Consider the following 27,515-nt stretch of genomic DNA (forward strand, 5'->3'; position numbering starts at 1 on the left):
CCCCGATACGCCTGCAGAGATCAACGTTCACTGAGCAGCAATCTGTGGCCGTAATCATGGCCTAAGATGCCTCCTTTTCACAGCCTCTGATATTATGTGCGCTCCATGTGCATGTGTGGATGTGTGTGTTTATGTGTGTGTGTGTGTGTGTGTGTGTGTGTGTGTGTGTGGATTAACCAGATGGTGGAACGTGAATCCATGTGATAGGATTATACTTTGGGGTGTTCCTCAATGCCATCTGTTCAACTCTATGCACTGCTCATCTATTACTGCCTGAAATGGGCCCCCAAAGTTGTGTATCCTGCACACAAACTCAACACACACTGGAAAGAGAAGACGAGAGGGGCTGTGAGAGCGAGGGAGAAACTTCTTCCTTTCCTCTTATCATTTCATCTTTTCTTTACACTATCATGCACTTTTACCCCTTCCTCTCATTTCCCCAAACCCCCCCATTTCCCCCCTCTTCTTCTGTCTTGTTTTTTGAACTCCTGTTGTTCCTCCTTCTAACCCCGCATCATCACAAGAATAGAAAATCAGAGAAGAGGAAATTCCCAAACAAATCTCTCTGACACATGGAACATCTGCTAGCGTACAGCGAGCACTCTTCTTTCTGTGTGAGATCCAAGACTCACTGACGTCTCCAATATGTCCCATCTTTGTGAACTTTTCTAATTGTCTGTGAGACCAGTAACAGGGACAAGTTGTCCATCTACCTCTGGAGAATAGACATTAGAGAGACTTATCCATAACATTCAATCTTAATACAATCTACCGTGGGCCATCATGCAAATCCCCTCTTAGTTTTTTTGTCATTATCATCCCTGAGGTTGACTTTCCTCAAAGAAAAAAATATGTTTCTCTTATTCAATGTCTGGGAAATCAAAATGAGAAAATAACTGGATTAGGGACTTGGGAATCAGTGCAGGCTCCTAAATCATGTGCACATGTCATTATTAAGTATTAAAGGTTTGGGTCTGACTGTGCATGCGGGTGTGAGTGTGTGTGTGTGTGTAGGCTTTTTTGTGTGTGTGCATGGGTGTGTTTGAAAACCTGAGGGATGGGGAGTGATGGAGGGCTGGAGGATAAAAGCGGGTCTCCGAGGAAATAAAGCCAGTGTTGGCTTTAAGCAGAACAGACCTCATAAGACACATAGTGCTTATGCGAGGCAGAGTAGAGGGCCCAGAGGCAGAGACCTGAGGGGAGCAAGCCACAAGGGAGACAAGAGACTCACTAGCTACCACTCTCTCCTCTCTAAGCGCGAGTTAGAAACCCTACAAGAGAAGAAAGTGAGAATCTGAGAGGAAGCAGTAGAGAGATAAGAAAGAAAGCAAGAGAGCAGGTTTGAGAGGGATAGAGTGGAGACAGAGAGGGGTTGAGTGCAAAGCCAGACAGAGGGGTGGGAAGAGGGGCTGAAGGGAGAGGGGAGCTGAACAGACAGAAAGAAAACGAGGTAGACAAAGGGAAGCTAAGAGGCAACCGGAGAGAGAAAGAGTCTGGGTATTTTGTTCTTGCTTTGAATACCATGTTCCAGGTAGGATGGTGTTCCTTCCGAGGGATCCAGCCTTCGGGCTCTGCGCCCGTGTTTGGAGTTGTTGTGCACAAACATGTTGTCGGACACGGCCAGCACATGACCCTCCACGCTCACCGTAGTTGACACAACCACCTGAGAGAGGGAAAGGTGGGTGAGAAGCAACAAATCTGAGACCAAGAACACTGTCACCTATCTAAAACCATAAATCGCACATAGATAGCAAAACTTATTGTACTTTGTATGTTCATCACGACGACATTCTCTATGGCATTCCACTATATAATTTGATCCATTATTCTCAATCATAGTTCATTTACCAAATAAAAGTATGTAAATGTGTGTAAAATCTATGTAGCAACACTTTTTCTGATTGGAGCAAATGTTTACATGTACATTTATTTTCATGCGCTAATGTGCTGGAAGAAATGTTCCAGTCCTAATATGTATAAAAGAGCTGCCATATTGCTTGCAATGCTAGAGCCCAGTTGATACTATGATAGCTGGTGTTGGGTAGGTTGGAATTTTGTTGAATTTAGTCATAGACATCAAATATGCAAGGGGAAGACAAAGTGAGCACATTGGAATGGATATTTCAGTGACAAGGGGGTTGTGCCGTTGTTATGTTTAATGATTGTTGAGTTACATGAGTCCATTAAACACTATTTGCAGTGTCTCACCTGAAAACGCCTCATGTCTCGAGGGTTCCCTGCATTCTTCAGGCAGTTCTGGTTACACTTCAGAAAGAACTTGAGGAAGAACCTGCGTATGCAGAAAGGGAGAGCGAAACAATGAGCTACTGAGAGAGAACATCTGCCTGTCAGTATAAGCACAATGTAGGCCACATTAATAAAAAACAAAACACTAATAAAACAAATAAAACTGCCATGGCAGACAGGGCTCATGCACCACCCCGCCCTCATCCATCAGCACTTTATGACAAAGACAGTTTTCTATGTAAAAACAGCTCCGGGATATTGAGTAAGATGCTACCTTGTATATCCATCTCCAAGTTGCTGTCACAGCTCTCCATAAACTCGCAGGGGCAGACGCAGCCGCCCCCAGCCCCCACCCCACCTCAGCTGCAGAGCTGTGTGACGGAGGTTGTGCTGTAGCTACTATGCAGCACAGTGTTGCCATTCCTGCCTCTCTCAATCTCAGTGTGAGAGACCACATCAACAGCACCTGCCATGCATTATTAATAGGCTGAGATGGCAAGTATGGCTACCCACATCAATACTTAATGAGGGTGGGAGGGTTGGAGGAGTAAAGGGGAGAGCTTGTGAGTGTGTGTGTGTGAGGAAGGGAGGTTGGGGTGGGGGGGTACCGGAGGCCTGAAAACCAGAAAGGGGACGGCTGACAATTTATTCCCTAGCTAGCCCCACCCTGAGGCTGAAGCCTGACAACTTCTTCTTTAACTGAAACTACTGTACTGTGCATCTCTTTCCTCTCTCTTCTGTATTGTCTGTCAGTCCGGAAGAAAAAAAAAATCAAATGAACCGCGAAAATAAACAGCACCGTGTACGAATAAACAGGAACCCTCAAAAGGGGGAAAATAAAACTACAACATTTCCCGGCCCCTCCCTTCTCCTCCTCCTCCCTTTGAGGAAGCTCAAAGAAGTGCTGACAGCTGAAACTGCTTACAATACAGATCTCCACCAGCCAGAGAGAGAATCACTCCTTTGCTCAGCTTTTCTTTCATATGTCTTATTTTCTCCCCTCTGTTCATTTGTTATGGCGAGGATTCTGCACTGGGCAGCGCGTTTGGAGCCAACTGCCTTAGATATAATCATGCACAAGTGAACGTATGACACACACACGCATACACACACAGAAACATGTCAAGAGAAACACAGTAAGCAGCAGCATGCCGCGGACAATTTCTTGATCTAGAAAGAAAAAAAAAACTAAACAAAACAAGAAAGCAAAAGAAGATAAATGGACAGACCAGAGTTCTGTCTCATTTCAAGGGCCAGCCTACTGCTGGGCACATTACAAGCATCTGATGTAACACAAGAACTCGTGAATTTATCTTTGACAGCTTTTAAATGCATGACAGCTGGTTAGTGGTACATGCAGTTCTTCAGCAAGCCTCTTATGATGTGAATAACGAACTGTCTTTCTCTGGTGCTTTCTTTTCTTTTTTCTTTAAGCTTTGTTTGTGTTCTGATTTACAATTTCTCTGATACAAGACACTAAATCTGAATGGGGTGCAGTAAGAGGGGCAAGAGGGAAGGGGATAGAAAGTGATAGACAGAAGGATGATGTGGAGAGTATGTGAAATCTGAAAGGAGAGACAGACCACCCTCCTGCGTATTTTAGAAGCTGTAGGCCAATATCTCAATAATTCATAAAGAAGAGAGATGGAGGTTTTCTTTTTTTTTTTTTTTTTCTTATAGTGGCTGCTGGACCCAACAGACTGAGGGTCTCCTAACTTTCTTATCTCCTTGGGGTCAAAGAGCAACCACATAGACAGCTGTGGACTACATCCACGTGTCCAACGTACTCCACCTTCCTCGCTGCACCTCCTGTTTAATTCATCAACTCTGCTCTTTCCCCAGCTGTCCTTCTCGTTGTCCCTCTGAGGTATTCATGATGGACGGATGATGGATAAATGGATGGAGGAAAGTTAGGGTCACTGTCAGTCAGAGATGACCAAATGAACAGGTTAAATATTAGAGTTTGAGTAAAGGGAAAAAATAGCAGGTGATGGCGGAGAAAGAAGAGTGAGATGGTGATGAGACACTGATCCAAAAAAAAAAAAAAAGGAAGACGAACAAGCGAGAAAGACAGCACGCCTCATTCACTCTGCCATATGTCAGCATGTCCCCTCGATCTCCTGCACACATGGATCACCTGATTCATTATTTACATGAGTAAAGGTGTCTGGAATCAGCCACATGGAAACATTACAAAACTGCAGCATGTTGATTCCTCTGTGCTCTATCTCATCTCCGCAGGAGCTGTGGGACAGGAATCATTTCACACATTTTCATGGCTCAACAGAGTGAGGTTGTTTTGGTTTGTTTGTTTGTTTGGTTTGTTTTTGGGTGGGGGGCCACTGTGTGTTGATATGCAATAGCAAAGAGATTACCATAAGGATTTATGAATAATCTGATTAACAGCTGACTGGTAAATATGGACAGAAAACTATTCAATTGCCTGCAATTCTGTCATTTTGGTCTTGTCTGCTTAGCTCTCTGCTAAGCTATTTTTTTTTTGGTTAGATACATCCCTGTGAGATGAGCAAGAATTGTTTAATCATTTACTTTTCTCTATTTTCACACTGCTCACTCACTAACTAGTTTCCATAACATCCTTTAATGGTAACATGTGGCTTCAGTGTTGGCGTAAACCTGGTTACACCAACACCAACATTGGTTTTATGTAACCGCTGATTTGGAATCACTGCCCTCTTGCGCAAATCTTTAGCTCAGACCAGGTTTCAAAACAGCAGAGCAGACAATTTGTCAGTTTAGTATTTACTGACACATTGATCTGTTGTGCTTGGTATTTCAGTATTTCTCAGTAATTTTTTACATACCCTCCATACAATCTTTCAAAATGCTGATTATGATACAAAATTTACTAAAGAAAAAAACCAAAGTCGTCACATAGAATCAATTTCCAGTCAATAGAGAATATCACCTACTATATTGATTCTTGCTTTGATTCTTGCCTCCGTACCTTTTTTGCACTTGAGACTCTTGCTGATTTCAAGCGGTTTTACTCTGCAGACTCTGCGGCTGCAAATATTACCAGTGTAAATTGCTGCACCGACCGGATTAAATGAAATAAAACCATTTCGCTCTCACATAATTACCCCCAAATCCAGGAATGGTTGTGGAAGTGAATTTGTGTAAATAACTGCTTGGCCTCTTGAAGCCTCGTGGCATGAATTTGCAACAGCAAAAACGAACGAATAAACACATGCAGCCGATTGCTGTAGTAATTTAATGATCTCACACTTTCATCATATCGTAACAGGCATTATTTGTCACTTTGGAGCAATTAAACACAGAATCACCCCCTGCCCATAAAAAACAAAACAAGGAAAGCAATTATAACACAACTTTTAAGTAATCCCTGTAGCATCTAAATATTATTACTGTAGTGATAAAGATTGTCTAAGCGATTAGCTAACAGCATGGAAGCCTCCGAGGGACAATTCTGTTATATTTTCTAATAATTTTCCTACATTAGCCACAAATGAGGTAAAGTGTTGTTTTCCCTGTCAAATTTAACATGGATAACTTTAGAACAGTGTGGTTTTATTGTCCTCTATGTTTCTAGTTTATTCATCTTTTCAGCCTTTTGTTACACTTTGTGCTATACATCTTTGAGCCTCATTTCTTTATGCTTTGCCCCTCCTCTTTCTGCTCTCTCTGTTTTGTTCTGATGCCGACACACTGTAAAAATGGCTGTGGGTGATGCCATAACTCAGTTTTCCCCTCTCCCTCTCCCTCCATCCATTTCTGCCGTACAGATCATCTCCTGTAGAAAAGCACTGTGTCTGGCTCCTAATATGCTTCATGAGGTGTGTAATTCACTGTGCTCCAGAGGGGAGCCATTTGTCTCGGGGGTTAACTAAGTGACACAACAGCACTTCCCCATGCCTGTTACCACCGTGGGACATGTTGAACTAATCTAGGCAGGTAGAGACATTGAGAATCCTGCACTTTAGCAATTAAGAATTAAGATTTGTTCAGGAAATCAATCCTAATGAAGTCAGAGACAAGTTCAAATTAATTGTGAATATTTGTAAGCAAATATAATGTTACTCAAAAAAAAAAAAAAAAAACACACACACACAACAGAGTGATAAATAGGCAACTGAACTAGAAGTGAAGTCTAGCTCTCTCAGAGAATCAAATATCTTCCCCAACTCCTGTTTTGTGTATTTGCTTTTCCTCCTCTTGTGTTTCATTTCTCATTTTCTTCCTCCTCTCTGCAATTCTTTCTTTCGCTTTTTCCGCCATGCATCACTGACACTTCAACCAAGAGCCTGACTGGCTTGTTTTCGTGGTGACCTGTCTCCCTGCCTGCCGTATGTGTTTAAGCGTGGAAGAACACACACACACACACACACACACACACACTAATTTAGGGAGATTTATGAGGGGGGCCTTGCACCAGGAGCCACGCAGGCTGACCCCAGGCGTGTAGGGGGGCACTGCGTGGAGGAGGAGGCCTGGCTCCACAGGGGGGGACATTAATAATCCAGAACCAGGTCTGTCTCTGGGACTGGCCCTGTGCTTCGGACACCAGGCTGTAACAGTGGCCCAGTTAGGCTGTACTCAGAGAGGAACGTCCAGTCTCACATGCCATGTTGATGCCAGATGGACAGCTTGATACAAATATAGAAACCTCGACTAAAACACAACACAAGAGAAAATACACAAAATCACAAATTGAACACACAGAAACATTGGGCGGATGACAGAGACAGAGCCCACTATACACACGCACACATTTCACTCCATTCCTTAGGAGTGCTTCTAAAGTAGTGGCGAAAACTGCTATATTGCTCTCATGTCTATCTTAAGTATCATGATTTATTCAAATAGAACATCTCAGTGCGCTGAAAAATTCATTTCCAGTTCGCTCTGTGCATCGTCCCATCCTCCTCCTTGTCTCTATCTGCTCAATGTGTGTGCATGTCATGTCAGCCAGATGCATCCCCATCGTTAAATATTTCTCATAACAAATGGACCCAGGAGGAGGGATATGATGGGTCAGGGGGAATGCATGCAGCGCCTTCGCCGCTCGGGGAGAGGCCCCACTTGGGAGAGATCGCTCCTCGCTTTCCCCGGAGCCAAAACTCCAGTCTCAGCTTGGGGACAGAAGTCCCAGAGACACTTAACCAATTGTGTTTCATCCATTTCATCCAAAAAGGATCATTCAAAATTCAACCGAGAAATTGTACATGGAGCATTGACTGACAGGCAATGGGATCTCCGCTGCTCTGGAGCAGCATTAGTGGAAGTACGAGGTGCGTTCAACAACTTGTAGCCCGATAACATTGCTACTTGTGGCCTGGCTTTGCACCAGAGCACTGGGGAAAAAACGCAACCGAAAAAACATTTGCACATGTGTGTGTATTTGTGTGCATGTGCATCAGAGCCATGATGAATAAGAGGCTGTCTGGGTGATGGACAAGGTTGGCAGGCGGTGCTGATTGAAACACTTCCTCTGTCAGGCCTGGCCCATTAATCTGATGGAGACAGAGACAAAGAGAGCAAGTGAGAGAGCAATAGAAAGAGAGAGAGAGGGAGAGAAAGAGAGAGAGTGGAAGAGAGTGAGAGAGAGAGAGAGAGAGAGGGGCTCCAGGCCTCCAAACCATGGGATTAATGAAGGGACCTGGTCCCTCTCACCTCAGCGCTGTCCTGCCACACTGGGACACTCTGCTACCCTGTCCAGCCCAAACCCTGCACTCATGGGACTGACCAGTGAATAATGGCCCTGTCATCGGCCTGGGTAGACGCCGCCACACAGCCGAAGGGTGTGTATGACCGTGTGTGTGTGACTGCATGCTTATGCCTGCCCACATGCCTCCCTGTGCAGCCATTTACCCTAAATGTTCTCCCCTCTACCTCAGTTGAAGACTGATGTATTTATATTGAATAGTGTTGATTTAAGCACATGTTAAACTTAATGCATAATGCATCAACTATATATAGCTTGATAAAGAGCATTGTGTCAACGCAGGACCAGCCCCATACATTGTGGGAATGAATGTGCCGCTTGCAAAAGTTCTTTCTTTTTGTTCCATTTAAGCACCGTATTAAATCATAACTATGACTGTGACTGTACACAGGCTCAAGGTTATGTTTCTAAATGCAGTAGGATCAGAAATCAGAAACTTAATTAGTGTGCCGTGTTTGTTCTGGGGTAAAAAGTTGCTCCTTCCAATGGGTCTTGAGGGAGGAATATGGAAGCAGAGAGTGGGGGAGCCCAAGAAAATGTGAGCCGGAGTGTTTGTATGTGTGTGAGACAAGGAAAAGACTGAGGGAGACTGATGCTGAACAGAGACGCATGGTTTCCTGCAGTATGCATGTGTGTAAATGTGCACGTGTGTGTTTTGGCCTTGCATCCCTCTGTGTTTATCAAACATATTACAGCTCCTTCTAGATTTCTCACCTGCACACCCCCAGCCTGCTACATATGGCCCACCAATCACAAAATAAGGAATCATGCATACATTAGCATAGCTAATAGCCTACCCTCTCCATTTAATATGCAAATTTCCTGAAACATTACTGAATGCCGTCTGTTCTAAATGAATAAATTTGAATCGCAATTAGAATAATCCTTTATAATTAATGAAAACTGTCAATTTTGGTTCATAAGTAATTTGATTAAAGTGGTGATGGGACACTTATGAAGTTCATCGGGCTGCAAGGAGTGTGAACGCACACTTGCACGCATGCATGGAAGCAAACACACACATACACACACAAGCTGCATGACGAGCAACAGCAGGGACGGGGCTGCATTATTGATGAAGATGATTAATAAACTTATGAAAGTGGTTGTCACACATGCCAGACCCCTTTCCGCCCCCCTCTACCCAACACAACTTCTTTCCACTCCTTTAGCACCATGAAGAAACAACAGATCAATCACGCCTTTCTGCCACCTGACAGAGCGGGAAAAGTGAGGGAGTGATTGAAAAGGTTTCCTGGCCTCATGGTGCTGTGTCAGTGGCCTGTCTGTCCAGTGGGAGACACTGATGGACTGTCGAGGCTGAGAGAGCACCACACACACACACGCACACACACACACACACACACACACACACACACACACACACACACACACAAAGTCATTACAAGGGGCTGAAACATTTCTCTGCTGTTTCTCACAGGAGGAGGGTGTAGTATAGCTGTTTGTATATAATCATATGTTATGAGGACCTGATAGTTAAAGAAGACAGACTGGTTTGCAACTGTGCAGCAACATACACTTCTTCACCATTAACTCTCTCATGCTGTGCTATGCTGCAACTGAAGCATATAATGGTGTCACTTAAATTAGGGTTGCTCAACTGTGGGAAATGGTGTATCGCTTCCCCTTGTACAATATGTAAGCAAATGTGAGCATGCTGGTGTTTGTGCGTCGGCTCAAACATGGATATGTGTGTATGAGAGTGTGTTTGTATGGCTTCAACCCAATAATAATGGTCCAGATAGTGTAGAGCCTTGCAGACTAATTAGCCAAATCACTGAGAAAATAGCAGCTTGCTAATTAATGGGTATTATGGCATTTCAGAAGTCACTTCTCTAATTGGGAGGGAACTGAGCCTCACATTTCCATACTGCAGTAATACCAGCTTTATCCATCCATCTATCTGGCCGTCTGTCTACCTACTTGACATGCTTGCTTTTAAACGCAATCCACCGCAGGCATGCAGGAAAAATAATTATCCTGCAAGAGCTCATATTTTCAAACATACACAGCTATGTACAGGATGCATACACACAGCGCCAAGTTTTGGGTGTAAAGAAAAATATTTCAACTGCAAAGAGGCAGGGATCATGAGGCAGAACAGTTCTATGACCTCTGACCCATTATCTTTTATATTTATTATAATTGAATAGCTTTATATTGCTGTGAGACCAAACCTGCCTGATGCGAGTGAATTGGTGTGTAATATAATCCATCTGAATAATTCTCCACCTTATTTTGTATGTGTGTGTATCTCCACCCAGCCCTCATCTGGTACACAATGCATACAAGCATATCCCCTATAGATTCCCCTTAACTCTATCAGACACAGGGACAATCAAAATAGATTTGCATTCAAATGCCACATGCTCGGTATCAAATATCAAATCAAGCTGGAGTCACTGAGACAGACAGACAGCCACCTCCTCCCTCCTTTCGCAAACTCCCCTCCTGCACCTCCTCCTCCTTTCTCCTCTCAGGGTCCCAGGGACTCCCCATTCTCCCCAGGACGAGCTCTATCGAGGAGTGACAGGCTGTGGCTGGGACTTGATTGACAGCCTGTTGATGCTCCACTTTCCACCACACACAGACCACCTCAACACACACACACACAATCCTCTCCTTCTACATACACTCCACATTTGCCTCCTCTACCTCCCCCTGCTCATGCACCGGTCTGGGTGTCTGTGATAGCCCCTGGGCTAGAGCCCCACAGACTGCACAACACTATACATACAAATCACAGTGTGTCAAGCTTGTGAATGGGCCCATTTTGACTTTGTCCTTGTAAAGTCACCCCCCCCCCCCCCCCCCCCCCAGGCAGGCTGGATCTGTATCCTGCTTTTCTTTTTTTTTTTTTTTTTAAACTTTCCCTCTCATGCTTATATGCACACACAGGCAGATGCATGATGGGACTGACACAAAGGGACAAGCAGTTGTTGTACACTCACACAGAAACACACGTACAACAATACACACTGGAAAAATGGCAGATTTAAATGTGGTGCTAATGGGCAGCACCTCACTGGAGCAGGGCATAAATACATCACCAACAACACAACTGTATAGACTGGGTCCACACACACCATTACAACCAAGACCTGGGGCCTAATCTCACACACTCAGCTAGTACACCTGGTTAATGTTAAGAGGGCAGTTATAGTCAATTACATTCCCATATAACGCATAAACCTCCACCCCGCCTGTGTCGGGAGGGTAATTGAAAACAGGCGCAGAAAGCACCAGGGTCCAGGCAAAAAGTCAACTTCCCACCCCTGACTTTCCCATTCACGATATAAGCGGTCTTTCCATTCCATATTCTGGTGTCCTGGGGGTAAATGTACGGGGGAGGGGGGGTGGGGGGGTGCCATTTGGATATAAGGCAGTGAAAGAGCAGGAGGATATGGAATCACATGAGGTATGGAAGAGAGAGACAAAAGGAGGCGGAAAAGGGGAGATGGTGAAGTCTTTGTCTTCCAGGTGAGGTCCAGGGGAGCAGCAGTTTAGGGTCAGGGTGAGAAGGTGGTGGACTGGTAGTGGTGTTCTGCAGATGAGGGGCGGGTGAGTTTAGGGAACGTGTGTGTTGGGGGGGGCAGTGCTTGTAAGTGAGAGTTTGAGACTGACAGGTGACATTACCCTGCGTCATGGCTGGTGGGACAGAGGGACAGAGGGCGCGATGGTTATCCAAGCAGAGAAATGTCACCGTCCAGACACTGCTGTGACACACAAACACACACACACACACACACAACAGCTCTACAGACAGACACACACACACACACACACACATAAATCCAGGACAAAGGAGTCTGGAGTCTTTGAGAGTGAAAAAGGCTGGCTACAGTGGGAAGAGATGAAGAGATTACATCCTCTCCATTTAAGAAACGAAGAGATGAGAATAAAGAGACAAAGCAGGAGAAAAGGCTAAGAGTCACTGACTATACTATTACGAGTCAACAACCTTGCATTTATTCATATTGTCTGCTTTCTAAACGCAAGCGACCTCTCACAGAGTTGATTCTTTCTTTGCATGTGTCCCTTTTTCATCCGTTTGCTACCGTTTTCATTAAAGCCTAACCTCATTTTTGGCAAAGCTTATAAAATGTCCACATTGCTGCTCATTCGACCCCATTGATTTAGTGTTTGGTTAAATATTCAAGACTGTGGATGCAATTAACATGCTGTTAATGAATAATTGATCACATCTTAAGCGGCCATAAAACTCATGCATATTAATTATTGAAACAGGAAATATGAAAAAAACAACCTTCCTTGTTTTTCCTCAATCAACCTTCTTTCATTTTGTTTCTTTAGTCAGGGAGGCATGATAAGAGTGGGGAAAAGTACAGCTTGTGAGTGTGTGAGTGTGTGTGTGTGTGTGTGTGTGTGTGTGTGTGTGTGTGTGTGTGTGTGCGCGTGTGTGTGCATGCATGCATGTAGACAGGCAGAAAGTGCTATCAGCGCCCATAAACACAGCTTTAACAGATCTTATATGCATTTAGCTGCCTTTTGAGCACATCCACTTTTGCTCATACATACATACATCTCTAGCTGTGTGTGGCTGTGTGTGTCGTAGCTACAGCTCGTTGTGATGTTGAGTACAGTGCGGGCAAGTGTTGTGTTGACAGCCTCATGTGTGATAGAGGTAGTAGCTGCCTGTTTTGAGAGGCAAGTATTTACCAGGAGCAAACACAACAGAAAACAAATCTTGTGAACACTGGAGGCTTGTCACCGCAACACTGGAGATCAGTGAGCCAACGACAGGCTTTCCTCTCTCACTGTGTCTTGCCTGGTTTATGGTTATAGGCTGATGTTGCCCCTGGCACCTCCCTGGGCCCTGGTGTGTGGAGAACAATGGTGTAGGCAGCGAGCTGGGGGGGGGGGGTCAGCCTGAGTGCGCTTCGCATTAATGTTGCGGCACACCTGTGGTCAGGTGAATATTCGACTCTTCTCATGGTGTGTATGTATCAATGTATCAGAGCAAATCTGTGTGTTTGTGCACAGATTCGGGAGGAAGGAGAGGGGTTAATTTATTATCAGTACATCCTGCACTCCTAAACCACTCTAAAATGACTTGACATGAAAAACACATCCCAGAAGCAGCCGCACACTCCAGGAAAACACCAATTTACATCGTCGCTGCTTATTTATTTAGCAAAAAAAAATAAAAAATTAAATCTCTGAGGTGTGTGTGTGTAACCCCCATCTATCATCCTCACTGAAACACAACTAACTACTTGGCGATGTTGGTGCCTTGGAGCTAAAAGTGACAAGCCGTCAATTGTGTTCCAATATTAACCCCCTCTCAATGTCTGCGTGCCCATCTTCTTCCCTCAGATGTTGGCTTGATCAAAGAAACAGCAGTTTGGTAAAAATAACCTGGGAGAGTGAGATGGAGGACACCATGCTGCTTTCAACGGCCAAGCTTTCAGCACAATACTGTCCCCCTTTTCTTTTCCTTTTTCTTTGTCTCTCCTCAGTCAGAAACAACATGAGGCGTTGGCTAAGCATGATTCAATACCTTGCATATACAGCTAAGCAGTAACTAGTAGTTCATGGACTGTACACTACACAATTTTATGGGAAGCGAGAGGCTATATGCTGGAGCTTTTTATATGGGGAGGAAGACGGTGACTGCCAACATTTCCCCCCCGTTTTGTCCATACTACTCTGAGGAGAGAATGAAAAAGGGCTGGGCGGGAGATAAAAGAGAGAAGCAGACCACCGGAGAGACAGAATATGATAGGAAGATGCCCCATGTCTGTGTTTCATCTTATCTTAGAAGGTTCACCTAGCGGTGAAATTCCTCAAACACACCTTCCGTCATCAGCAAGGCAGAGGGGGTTTAAAGGAAAAGGAATGGAGAGAGAGAAGGATGGAAAGAAAATAGTGGTAGGCACACACACAAGGGGAGGGAAAGAGGGAGGGATGGATGGGAGAGATGGGAGGTGGATCTCTGTGGCTAATTCTCTGGGTGTGGGAAAGCAGAGCACCTAACACAGGTTGGCCTGGTTTCAGTAATGAGTTTGATTCTTCTCTCTGCCTCCTCAGTCTCACTGGGGACCAAGACTGCATAATAACATCCTCCTCACACACACACACACACACACACACATACACACACAGGTCTATGGGGAGCTAATTATTCTCACCTGTGTTAATTATTGCTGTAAGCCAATCAGCGGACTCTGTGCTAATTAGGCAGTGTTAGGTCTGATTAGTGTTTTGCAGCAGGCCCACTCAAACTGTTATCTACCATACTAGTCCCCTCAGGCAAGAGAGGAGAACAGGTGGATACTTGCCCAATGTGTGTGTGTGAGTGTCTGTCTGTCTATGTGTGTCTGTGTAGGCACATGTGTATGCTCATACTTAATAATAAATAACTGAAGGACAGCCCAAATTCACAATTAAACAAAGTCTTATCAGTTTCTTTCTGAATCAAACTTTGAATAAACAAAACACCACGTGCCATCAATTCACCTCGTCTGGAACCTCTGAGTTAATTGGCCCTGGTTTGGGGTCATTTCTTTCATCTGGACACACAGCCCTCATGCCCTTTTAGTTAATGAGACCTGATCCAGGATCAGTTATGTCACTAATGGCTTCTTTTTGCCAGGATAACCCCTCAGATTGATCCACACATCACACATGCAACCCCTGTCCTGACCCAGGATTGCTATTTGAGGCTATTTGTGTGTGTGTGTGTGTGTGTGTGTGTGTGTGTGTGTATTTGTGCATGAGTGTGTGTTTAGGGCAGAAACAGAGATGCTCACAAACCTAAAAAAAAAGGCAGGGGAGAAAGGAGTGATGAAAGAGTAAATGGAGGGTCTATGGATGATCTCCCAACTGAGAAGAAAGAAAAGAAAAAAGGAGAAAAGCGGAGAAAGGATGAGAGGATGAAGAGAGGGAGACTGGAGGAAACCTTCCTCTTATGACAAGATTGATTTTCTTTCAGAGGCTTGAGTCTGTCACTACTGAAAACTTGGCCCCCCACTCCACACACACACACACAAACTCTGTGCCCTGACCTCCACGTGTGCCTGCTGGTCCATACTGGGTCTAATGACACCAGGGCCTCCCACAGATCAATACTAAGCTGTCACTCAGCTGGCAACCACACACACACACACACACTCACTCACAAACATACACATACAACAGCAGTTGGACACATGCAAATGCACACGCATGCACGCACACACACACACGAGATAGGCAGGGTATGCGTTTGCATATTTGTGTATGCTGGGAGCAATGTTTTCTACAACCTCAGCAAATGCCCTCCTCCTCCCCCTCTGCCCACATACCCCTTTCCACACACACACACACACACTGGACCAAAGCCATATTCACTCTCCTCAGCCGTTTTCTCACCCTCCTGCTCTTTCACACTGAGAGTCTAGGTCCTGATGTAATATTAATGAGCGAGGATGGAGGCCCTGTAAAAAGTGACAGGTCCTTTTGATTGTAAATTATAAATTGGTATTGATTTAATGTCAATGCCCGCATGCAAATGCAGACACATAGGCATCAAAATAGACACAGAAGAAAATGAGAAGAGTCATTTTTTCCCTCCTCTTAACTAACTTCATTCACCATCTATTTCTATTTGTTTTCTTCTTTCCATCGCTCCTACATGCTGTCCTCCCTCTCTACTACTCCTCCTCAGCAATCTCAAGCACTCATTCGCCTCTCTCCATACACATCTCAAGTGCCACTTAGGAAACCAAACCCAAGGTTGAGCCAAACTCTTCTCTCTGTGGTTCAGTCTTTATGCGGTTGTCTGCATGTGTGGTGCTTTCGAGTCAATATCACTGAATTAAAAAAACAAAACAAAACAAAACAAAACAAAACAAAAAAAAACCCACACTATCAGGAAACACAAACTGAAAACAAAACTCAAATACCATCACAGAGCCACTGATTTTCTTTTAGTCCTGGACAAACACAATAATTTATGTCCAACTAAAAATCTGTTGATTGTGAAAAGCTCTGGCTAAAAACATTTGTTTTGTCTCCGTTAAATCACTAATTATAGCCTGGCACAACACAGGGCAGATGCAGGCTAATTCACCATTAGGGCGTTTGGTGTTTATTAAACTTTTATAATGTGATCACTCTGATAACGGCACAATTGTTTCCCTGGGCGTGTGTGATTATACTGTTGTACCCCTCTGTCCCCTTGAAATGGCTCCTGATGCGTGTGTGTGTGTCCGTATATGTGTGTGTGTCTTGGAGCTTGTGGAGCAGTGTTTTCCATTTCTCATTAGAGTGGCACAGACTCCTGCTGCAGGGTCAATGGAGGGGGGAGAGGGAGTGTGAATATGTGTGCGTGTGTGTATGTGTATCTGTTTGAAGGGGAGTGGGGTGGTAATGAGCGCAGGAACATAATACTACGGCGTCCATTAATGCTCTGAGGCAGTGACATTAGGCATACTTAACTAATAGAGCCAGTCTCTGCAATTACCCACTGTTATCTCTGCAGCTTTAGAGGGGAACCGGCTTTAATAAATGTTTGTAGTAATGTGATAAATGCCAGGTTTGCTCATTTGTAATCTACACTGCAGGACAAGGGGAAACGGGTGGATCTAATTGTTTTCCTCCAGATTTCAGAATGTGGTTGAGTTCAGAGAAGTCCTCTGCAGAAAAAAAAAAAAACGCTCTCCTTTTCAGAACATTTTCCTCCAGGTACATCTCTCTCTCTCTCTCTCTTGCTGTTATCTGTCTATCTATCTCTGAGTCTTCTCTCTCAGTGGGGTACCGTTACACCGATCCTCCTGTCAAAGAAAAAAAAAAAGCAGTCCATACCCGACGCTCATCATCACATCTCTGCCTCCTCTTTTTCCTGTCCTCTCATCTCTCTTTCATCCCGACCCACATCAGAGGCGCGGCCGTGATTGTGTGTGTAAACATCTTGTCATGCTAACACAGGCGTCATGACAGAACAGAGATGCGCTTCATTAGCGTTGCACTTGCAAGTTTGTCTTTGTGTTTGAACGTGTGTGTGTTTGTGTGTGCATGGGGCTATATGTCTGTGTGTAAGTGTCTGCATGTGTAAAGGGGTACATTTTGAATTTCCAAAGGTCAGTGGCAGATCCATGAAGGAGATGAGTAAACTCAGTGGCACAATTTTAAGTGGTATCAGATAAAATTCTGTGAAGGCAAAGTTTAACTCAAACACTTTTACAAACTCTTCTCTGAATTTATACCCAAAAGAAAAAGTGTCAATTAACAAGCAAATAATCACTTGTTACGGAATTTGCACTTCTCCTTGCACACCCTCACGCTTTTGGCAGTAAATCTTCCCTATTTGTGTGAAGACAATAGCCAGAGGAAGAGAGAGAGGGAGTGGTGTAGCAAGAAAAAAAAGAGGGTACAGGAGGGAGGAAGAGGAGAGAGCAGTACTGTTAATTGTTTTCCAGGAAAAGGTTGCGAGGGTCTGTGTGTTTGAACTGAATGTCACCTCATGTAAATCACAGCTCCTGCTTTGGAGAAGCCAATAACTGGGATAATTAGCGTGGCTCGAGATCGAGGAAGAACACGCTCCCGAGGAAGAGTGTTCAAACGTGGGGAAGATTCCAAGTGTGATTAACCAAAAAAAAAAAAGTAAAGTAAAAAAAAATTCTGAGTTAAATTGGGAATTTTGAGTGGGAGGACCAAAGAAAAAGTCACATAGATAGAGGGGCAGAGAGACAGAGCAAGATAGACGAAAGAGAAGGAGCAAGAGAAGAAAAGATGGAGAAAATCACAGACACAAACATAGGAGGAAAGGAAACGAGTGAGCATTCTTCTCCACGAGGTCAAGCCACTCGGCAAACAAACAAACAGCGTTCGCAGCACACACACAAAGGGGGTGAGGCAGTGTAAAACAACAAAGTGTCTCAGTCGATTGCCTACGCCTTACTTTGTCTCCCCTCATCACTTACATAAACACAAACAAAGGCCTTTAAATTCAGCTCAGCTTTTTGAAGTGGAACTGTGACATGTGCTTGGGTCTCATTTGTTGATGATTAATGCAAAGTAAAAAGAATATATTAGGAATGGAGGAATATATCATCCCCTTTGATCGAACAATGCTGTTGACCATAATTGTCTGCAAGTTGACGTCCCTGCTTTACGTTTAATTATGGCAGAGATGCTTCCTTGAAGATCTCCTTTCATTTCTTAATGTTACAGCTCGAATTAGTCAAGCTCAGTGTCACAATATTCATATATAAGAACAGATATGAAAAAGTTGAACTTGGGAGTGAAGATATGGTTCCTCTTACAACAGTAGAAATGTAGCAGCTACAGGACAGCTGAATTTATTTTAGAGAGGATTACAAATTATCCTGCAGAAACAACCCGCAACATCTGACATAAAATAATCACAATATCTTGAGTATCAGGAGGCCCATTCCTATGCTGTAGAGGCACACAACCACTATCACACTACATATCACTCCCTCCCTGCCTCCCCCAGTGTGGAGCAGGTTTTCCTTCCATTGTGGTGTGTGAAACTGAGAGCACCGATCACAGCGCCTGGCCAGTGATCCATTCTTCCTGGACAGATTGATGGAAAACAATCAACAGACTATACATCTTGCTCAGCCACAGCAGGTCATCAGCACTCATCCTGGACACCTGGACTTACATCCTGGGCTATAGCTCCAAGGTAAAGTACCAAAAGAGGGTCTGGGAGGGAAACTGGCTGGTAGGAAGTGAGACGCCAGGTTGGGGGGTATGGAGCTGGCATGAAACATGCTGTCTGCGTTCTCACTTAGCAGAAATAATCAAGTAAACAATGAATCATCAGTGGGGGCTGACATCAGGGTAGCTGGAAGCTATGCTGCTTGACACACTGGCTCAGCCTGCTGGGAGTGGAAGCCTGAGTATCCTTCACTAAGAGAGGAGCTGGTGTGTCTATTCAATTACGAGCAGCAACACGGGGAGCCGTGTAGCACATCAGCTGTGTGAGAGCACTTAGTGGGCCTAGACTGTCCACACACATCAGAGCATTAAGAAAACAAAGCCCTTGTCCCTGCCACACACACACATAACCATGCATGTCCAAATGTACAGCATCACACCGAGAGGCACACGCTTGCGCTCTTCACGCCTCATTTGAAAAGCAAATTGAGCGCATCTTCTAGGGCAAGTCGCAGACTAAATCCTGGAAAACGTTACCCTTTACTCACTTGCAACGCTGCACGTGCGCACATGCACACAGAAACACACACGTCATACACAAGACCTTTCATATGGTAAATATATCTTCATTCTATTTAACTCCCCTTCTATCTCTATCTCTCTGTCCTGCAATTGCCAACACCAAAAATGTCTTAAATAGCTCTCAGAGAAGTAGGACGCTACTCATTTGGGTCAGTTCTGGCTGGCCAAAACCTTTCATTCTGGGACAGAACAAACACTGACACAAAGGCAGAAGGAACGGCCAGGGAGAGAGGCCAGGCCAAGCAGGGAATGCCGAGCAGTAATGACAAAGCAGTTTACAGTGAAAATAGAGCTACAACAGTGCTATTTACAGTCACCTCGGCCAAAAAAAAATAAAAAATTACCCCCCCACGTCATGAAACTCAGAGTGTTTCACAGTAACGACATTTACAAATTGCATTTTATATGCTGTAATAAACTGACTGCTACCTGGATTCAGCTGTGGAGCATTATCTTAACTACCTATAAAGTGTGATAGCAGCTCTGTTTTATTTTACTGAAGGAAAGAATTAAAACACAGTGTAACACACACTAAAATTTTGGGCATTAAAAATGCTTATTTCCAATGTGCTCCACATTTTTTCCTCATCACAAAACATAAGACAACTTGTGGTTATATCATATTTTATATTGGTATAAACAAACACAGGTATACGCTGGGACTGTTGTGTGTTTTCTTCAGTTTTTTTTTTTTTTTTGGTCTTGGTGTGTTCACAAATGAAAGTGAGCCAGTAGTTGGGGGTGAGGGTGCTGAAGGTCTGGATGAGAGAGAAAGAGGCAGCGCTGTTTTAGAGGCTCCTCGACCTCCAAACTCCCTGCTGTCAATCAGCGCAGCAGTCCGTCCCCTGGGGCCACGCTTTCCTCCAACCCGTTGGGCGGGTGGGGGGGGGCACCACGGGGGAAAAAAAGGAGAACACAACCAAACAGATGCAGAGAGCTCCAGGTCAATGTGCGAGTCTGTATATATGTGCACGTTATATTTTTATTTGTCTGTGGATTCTTGGGCCTGCATGTGTATTTGTGTATTGTGTATGAATTTATCTGAGGATGAGAGAGAGCCGCATCTGTGCCTTGTTCCTGTGTGTGCGTGTGTTCTTATATGAGTGTGACGCAGATTTGTGAGGCAGCCAGCACCTGAGGGAGGGGAGTTCTGCCTGCATATCGATGAGCCAGCATCTCTGCCTCTTTGCCCCTGAGCCCTGCAAACACCACAACCAGCTCAAGGCCAGTCCTTTTCAAAGCCCATAACATCTGATGCAGCTGCCCCCCATTCCTCCTCCTCCCAAGACTGCAGAAAAAGAAGCAGCACATCAGTGATAGAATACACCTTCCAAACTGAAATGGGCCTAAAGTGCCAAAAATCATGGAACAATCTGTGAAGCGCTTTCCTTCCCAAAAGAGAAACACCAAAACAAGAAAGGGAGATCCTAAGTTAAAAAACTGCAGAGTAGCAACTTTAATCCACTGCATGAGTGGCACTGTAGCTGTCAGGGTTTTGTGACTTTGTTTGTAGCTTCTATTTGTCAAAAAAGGAAATGTAAAGCCAGTGAAAGGTGGTCAGAGACACAGCAGAAAACCAACTGTGAGGAAAAACCTGGAGTAAAAGGGGAAGAAAAATCCTGCATGAAATCAAATGACAAAGATGTGGACAAGATAAGCAAATAACCAAAACTTCAATATTCAGACACCTGCAGATCGAGGCAGATTAGAGTCCGGAGTGTGTTGGATATCTTTACTGTAAGTTTGTTTTCACCTTCTCGCTAACACAGTCATGGATATGAAAGTGAAACTACACTGCGGGGACGGAAGCCGCTGCCAGTAAACCACATTAGCATCAAATGCAAATGAGAAGGGGGCTAATGGCTGGACAGGTGCAGACTGGGCCTCTAAATGACACACACACATACATGTTTTGTCGTCACACACACACACACACATAAATGAGATGGATGAATTAAACATGGGTGGGCTCGGCTTGGGGGGCTGGCAGGGCTGACATAAAGTCAATGACATACATTATTCACAAGCGCACGTTAGCCCAGCCAAGACAACACATGACCTTTCACCCCAGGAAGTGCATCTAAACATAACAACCAAAACAATGATGGGGTTCCCCACTAAAGATGGAGGAGAAGGAGGGGGGATTAAAAACAATACATTATCTTACAATATGCAATAAGCCCCAAAACACTCTAAGCAGCAAAGTTAATTTGTTCCGTCCACATGTGTCAGGTGATCTGGTCTAACACTGGACCAGGAGCAGACCTGACACAGTGGAGGGGTGACCCAAAACTGTCCAGTGTGTTTCTAGTCCACATGGACTAACTACCCACTGTGAGGCTTGGGCTGCTTCACTAACTCACAGAACAGGAAACTGTCGGCCATGACATCATCCTCCCCGGGAGGAGCACTTCCTGGCCGACATTCTTCACTCAAGACACACACACACTCGCCAGGAAATGGCCTCTATCAACACATACACACTCCTGGGGAAATAACCAGCATCAACGCGGATACACAAGCATGGACACACATGCAAGGAAATGGGCCACATCAACAGCAGGCTGCGAGGAGTGTGTGCAAACTCAAATACACACAAGCACACACTCAAAACCAGCAATAAACCTGAAATAACATTGTGAGTAAAGTTGACACCCCTCGCCCTCCCCTCCCGACAGTGTGACTGGAAATGGGGATTATGGGATATGCAAGGCCAGTGGATCCTTATCTGTGGTCACAGAGAGTTTCTCTCCCTCCTTTACAAACACTCTCGCTGCCTAGGGGACACCCTGTGGCAGGCTTTGGGGAGTTGGATGGGCAATAAAAAGGCTACAGGACACAGGTGGTAGTAGGACACATGGGGCCGGAGGGACAGTAATACCCCCAATGTGGTTAGGATTGAGAGTTTAGTCCAGAACTACATGGGTGCTAATTAACAACAGTTCAATGAGGAGATTAATTCGATAGAAATATTACAGAAAGGTTAGGATAGTGAAGGTGTGCACGAGTAAGAATAAAGGTGTTTGTGATGTGAGGCCCATCCAGCCAATTATGACTGACTACCAGTGGCTACATATCGTTAACCTCATGCTAACCAGGAGTGATGGAGGACGATAGAAGTGGAGGTGGAGTTCGAGACAGTGGGTAGAGGGCTTAAGGGTTCCCCTCAGATTATCCTGCCTCTGTAAGAGGCTAAAGTGGACCACACATGCTTCCCTAGGGAAGACACAGGATCGTCTCACCTTTCAGCTGCTTCCCCTGCCTAGTGTCAAGCACAGACACAACATGTCACGTCTCTGAATTTCCACGGGCCCACATCCACAGAGGAAAAATCCATAAAATATGGCATGAACTGCCATCGCAGACTGATTCGAATCAGATGGTCCAGGAATCAGAGACGACAACACCGCTTGAAAAACTGAACGCCACCTCAACCATAACAGCCTTAAACTCAGACAGCAGGACACACTCCGCACGATGTTTTCTTTAATTTCAGGGAAAAATCGAAGTAACGTTAAAGTGCTTTTGTTCTTTCCCCTAAACAAATGCTTCATGATTTAAATCTAATCTATATTGCTCCTTTTACATGCTGTAAAGCTCAAACACACTCCCCCTTTCAAAAGGGGCGAGATGCGCAGAAGGGGTGAGAGCGATTCTCCCGCGAGTACAGTACCCAGAGCAGTGCTCCGATCCTCTGTATCAGATTTGTTCTCCTAACAATCAAATAAGTTTCTCATTAGCTGACTTTATTTTTCCTCATTCCTGCGGTTTTGCTGCAGTGGCCTGTTTCTCCCATCTTAACGAGAGAGAGCTAATTAGGCAATCAGACCCATTACTCTTCCAGAAGAGTTAGAGCTAGCCCAGCTAATTAGGGCTGTAAAATCTAATCATCTCTGTGAAACAGCAGAGGGCTAACGAGCCCTTATTTAACGAACTAAATAACTTCAAGGGTGGAGAGGGGCTGCTGATGGTATTTCTTTATGAATTTGAAGGAGGGGAACTCGTGGTAATTGAGCCAGTTTCACCCTCACAGTTGTTTGTTTGTTTATGAATCTCTGATTATTACAACTGCCAAGAATATATTGGTACTAAATGAGCAAACGTATAAACTCCCCCCCTTACAACAAGCTACCAACCCCTCCAGCCCCCACGCCCACCCTCCCCTCTTCAAACACACTCCTCTCACCTGACCTATTTTCCTGTCCAGAAAGGGTGCTGCTCGCTGGAGAGAAAAACTGAGATATTGCTGTTGTTTTCCCTCCCCCTGTTCTAATTTGTTGTTCGTTAATGCTGCCCTCACACCTGAGCCATTAGGTACCAGGGGAATACTGCCGAGCGGGCGGCCACAACACATGCTCAATGTGGGAAAACTGTCAACGCCAGAGATCAGCATGTTTTGTCCGAGGCGTCTCTGCTCAAAACTATGGCAAGCTGAAGGAAAAGTTTGGGTACCGAGGACGCGGCCCCCCTGCACAAGACTGAGGAGGCACGGCACACAGATGAGAAACTCAACAAGTATGCACACAGGAAAACAAAAATCAGAAATATGGCACAGAGTGATGGGCAGGCGTGTTGTCTGAGGCCATGTGGTGGGGTGCAGCTGTCTCAGGGAGCGCTGAGGTGAGGCCTTCCGCTTCACTGGAGCGTAACAAGGGTGGCGCACGCACACAGAGATACACACACTCACATTCACTCAGTCACTCACTCTCTCACACACACACACACACACACACACAGGTAAAAAGTAGCTTTTGACAGAGCAGCAGCGAGAACGGGACAGCTGTGTTCATCAGATAGCACAGGTCACTGCCTCATTAACACTCACACAAATACACTCGATTGTGACAAATTTAAGTCAGACATAATGCCTAAATAACCTACGACTGACTTCTAGTTATCTGATGATGCAGTCGTTGTTGAAGATACTAAAGATCGTAAAGTAGTGGATCAGTGAAATTACGACTCTTTCCAAGTGTAAGTTTGTACTCTTGTTTTTGTCTTGTTCAGAGCAGCCTTAAATCTGCATGCTTCAGCAATCAAGTAGCTCAAGTATAAACAAATAATTTCCCTCACACTGTTTGTCCACAGGTTTGATACACAGCCTCTATGAGGCCAGTTTTTTTTTTTTTTAAACAACTGGCTATAAATCATGTGAGCAGGTGCATTGGTCGGAAGTACTTCATGACAGATATAAGTGTATACTCAAAGAAAAAGCGTATGAGCCTCAATGGCAGCACACATGCTTAAGCATCAAACCAGCTGAAACTCTAACTGCATATCAGCAAAATCATCAGTTTGATAACTTGAAGCAAAGTTCAACTCAACTTGTGCTCCTCCAAATCACACACATGCCACCGTGATTTTATTTACTGCCGTTTCACACATTTTGCTCACATAGAGCATCGTTACTGGAATTTAGACAACCGATGGCGTGCTTTATTAGACCTGCAGGTCACATCCTCTCAGTCAAACACCACGTCAAAAGTTTCTTTCATCTGTTCCCTTCTTGCGATTTAATGTAGTGTTTCTTTCAACATTTGCTACCTGTGTATTCTGTGCACACTTCTTGTTTGGGAACAAGGCTGGCGCCTGCGATGACAGCGCAGGATGACATCAGTTGAGGTCAAAGGCCAAAGTTTGCTTACCTGTCGATGATGACAGGGTCTGATGGGGTCTCGTTCCTGTTGCCACAACTCTTTTTATCGCAGCATCGACTGCAGGGAAGAGGGGGGGACCAGAGACAAAGAGGGAGTTAGTCACCGAGATGTGAACAACAGAGAGAGCAAGATAAGGTGCAACTCAGAAAGGCAGAGGAAGTCAGATGAGTGTACAGGAAAGAAGGAGAGGAGGAAAGGGGCGTGAGATTTTTGTGGAGTCTAAGAAAAAGCATGAATTGGATTTCTGTTGGGCTTGTGGAGGTAAGACCCTGGGGTCTAGAGCTACAGCAGGTGAGATTAGAGGGAAGGTTTTAGGGAAAGTTTGGAGGAGAAGAGCAAAAACAGTGAGCATGAATGGTGCTGAGTATAAACTTGAATTAGCCTCCAGGGCTCAGGTTAGCTCCATTTCTGTCAGACATCACACAACCAGACATCTTATGTTCTCTATTTTTCCTCAGTGCTCGTCCCCTCCCTCTATCCTGCCTCTCTCTCTCTCAGAAGTGGGTCACAGAGTGGTCCCACTGGACCTGGGGAGTAGTGAATGCTCGGTAGAAGGGGGTTGCATACTGATGTGACGAGTCCTTTCTGAATCACTTGACTGCAACACAATGTAAAATTGTGATGTGAGACACCACCTCCTCCCCAATTCCCCCATAAGTATCATCATATCAAACTTTCCTTTATCGTCTGCTCATCTGTGTGTACAGTTTGCATGTGTCTGTACGGATGTACCTGTGTGCATGTGTGTGGGAGGAGATGGAAAAGACATAAAAGAGAGTGAGATGGTGGGGGTGGGGGGGGGGCAAGAGATTGACCCTCCCCCCATACTTTCTTGGGTCCCTCAGGACAGGAGGCTTGGAGAGCCAGATCAGATTTCTGATCTCCACCGTTTCCTGCACCATATGAAAACAAGTGGTCTAAATTGCCTTGTGTGATAACCAGGAAGTGGCTATGCTTTTGCCACCAGCCATTTTTCTACATGTTGCCCTCCATGTATTTCAAGACGGCTGGTTTGTGAGAGACGATCACAAGCTGTGCGATGCTTTTATTGATTCTAAATGTACGCGACAGCCTGTGAGGGCTTTGCTTGCTTACCACTTTTGAGTGAGTGTGCATGGATGAATGTGTGTGAGTGTCTGTATTTTATATGTAATTTGAGTCTGTCCCTCTCTGCACATAGCTCACTGTCAGGACACAGCAAACTGCATGTAATACACAGACTAAGGAGGATGGGTTTGAGTAATGAGCTTTTCCTTGTCCTAATTAGCTGAACATGAGAGGGATGCGCACACACATATATACAGACACATACACACACGCCTACCAACAGAAATAGGCCAGGGCGCCATCTCACCAACCCACTTTGAGGAAAATGATAAGATTTCTATTGTAATTTGGCAGTGCTCCTCATGTCTTTGCCCCCTCTTTAAACCAACAGAGACACCTCCACCGTCAGAAACACATACATCTTGATTTTCACTACAAAGAAATAGCCAGATATATGAAGAGAAAGGGGGAGAGAGAGAGAGTGCTGTAGCTTGGTATGTTTTTTCCTTACCTGCACATGATCTCATGGGTCAACAGAACCCGACACATTTCTGGATTTTTATCCTGGCCCTCATAGACAATCGCCTGAAAATAGAAAAAAACAAGAAAAAATTCCAATGGATATTATTTTTTCCTTTTTAAGGGAAAAATGTGGCAAGCCGGAAGAAAGAAAAGTCAACCACAATGCAGAAATAAAAAGCACAGGAGTGAATGTATGTGCGTGTATGTGTGTGTGTGTTTGTCTTTCATCTGGGAGCAGTGTTGTCAATCTGGCAAATGTGTGTATCGTGGGAATCCAGTCCTCCTGAACAGGAACGCTCTGTTCTGACAGAGACAGTAACAGAGAAATTGTTTGTGTGTGTGTGTGTGTGTTCGTATGTTTGCCCATGCACGCATGTGTGTCCTGCCTGTGCATTAGTGTTTGTGTGAACGCGTGTTTATATGCAGTGTACAGTGAGCAGTTGGACTGCCAGACTGGAGTATAGTGCACCATCTGGTCCATACAGCACAGCGTCCAAAAATCTAGTCTGGTTACCCCTCCAACCCCACTCAACATGCTCTCCAGGGCTGTGATCACCCTGCACTCACACACACACCGATAAACATGCAAACACACACATTCACACATCTATGTGCACAACATCCCCTCCTACTCCTTTCATTCTAAGGCAAACTCTTTTCAAGCCTAATGGCACTAGAGGCAGAACTGGCAAAACAAAAGACCTGATATCAAAACAGCATTCAAGAGGCTGATTTTCTTTGTTATCTAATTCATCCTAACAGAGAATTCCCTCAGTGTGCACCAGCCCACGTGTGCTGTTCTGTATTTCTTTGTGTGATTGAATTGGCCATAAGACACTCTGGGATAGTTTGTTCTGTTTCACATTGAGGAAATGAGGGTCAAGGTCCTCAAAGAGTGAGCTGGCATGCATCACTGTCTCTCTCACACACTAACACAACTGCTCCTGCACCTCACTGAGATATTCACACACTATATGGGCACAATCACACAGTGTCACACACTGCACATACACATCTATACACGCTTGTAAAAACACACACATCCACAAGCACACCATCCCCACTTACTGGCTGCTGTGCAAAAGCAGAGTATGAGGACACAT

General features: G+C 44.8%; 1 protein-coding gene across 11 annotated transcripts in view; it reads right to left on the reverse strand.

Annotated features, from left to right (window-relative positions):
* Positions 1-27,515, reverse strand: part of ebf1a (EBF transcription factor 1a) — a 53,075-nt gene that overhangs the window by 22,276 nt on the left and 3,284 nt on the right. For 6 of the 11 annotated variants that reach the window (XM_029512092.1, XM_029512082.1, XM_029512081.1 and 3 more), the window contains exons 5-8: positions 26,402-26,475; positions 24,832-24,900; positions 2,209-2,290; positions 1,522-1,663 (exon numbers count right to left, since the gene is read on the reverse strand). In XM_029512092.1, coding sequence (XP_029367952.1) covers positions 1,522-1,663; positions 2,209-2,290; positions 24,832-24,900; positions 26,402-26,475 — 367 coding nt within the window. The remainder of the gene's footprint in view (positions 1-1,521; positions 1,664-2,208; positions 2,291-24,831; positions 24,901-26,401; positions 26,476-27,515) is intronic. The other 5 variants (XM_029512088.1, XM_029512091.1, XM_029512085.1 and 2 more) reach the window with 3 other exon arrangements.

The sequence above is a fragment of the Echeneis naucrates genome, chromosome 10 (genome assembly GCF_900963305.1).
Source record: "Echeneis naucrates chromosome 10, fEcheNa1.1, whole genome shotgun sequence".
Taxonomy (NCBI): domain Eukaryota; kingdom Metazoa; phylum Chordata; class Actinopteri; order Carangiformes; family Echeneidae; genus Echeneis; species Echeneis naucrates.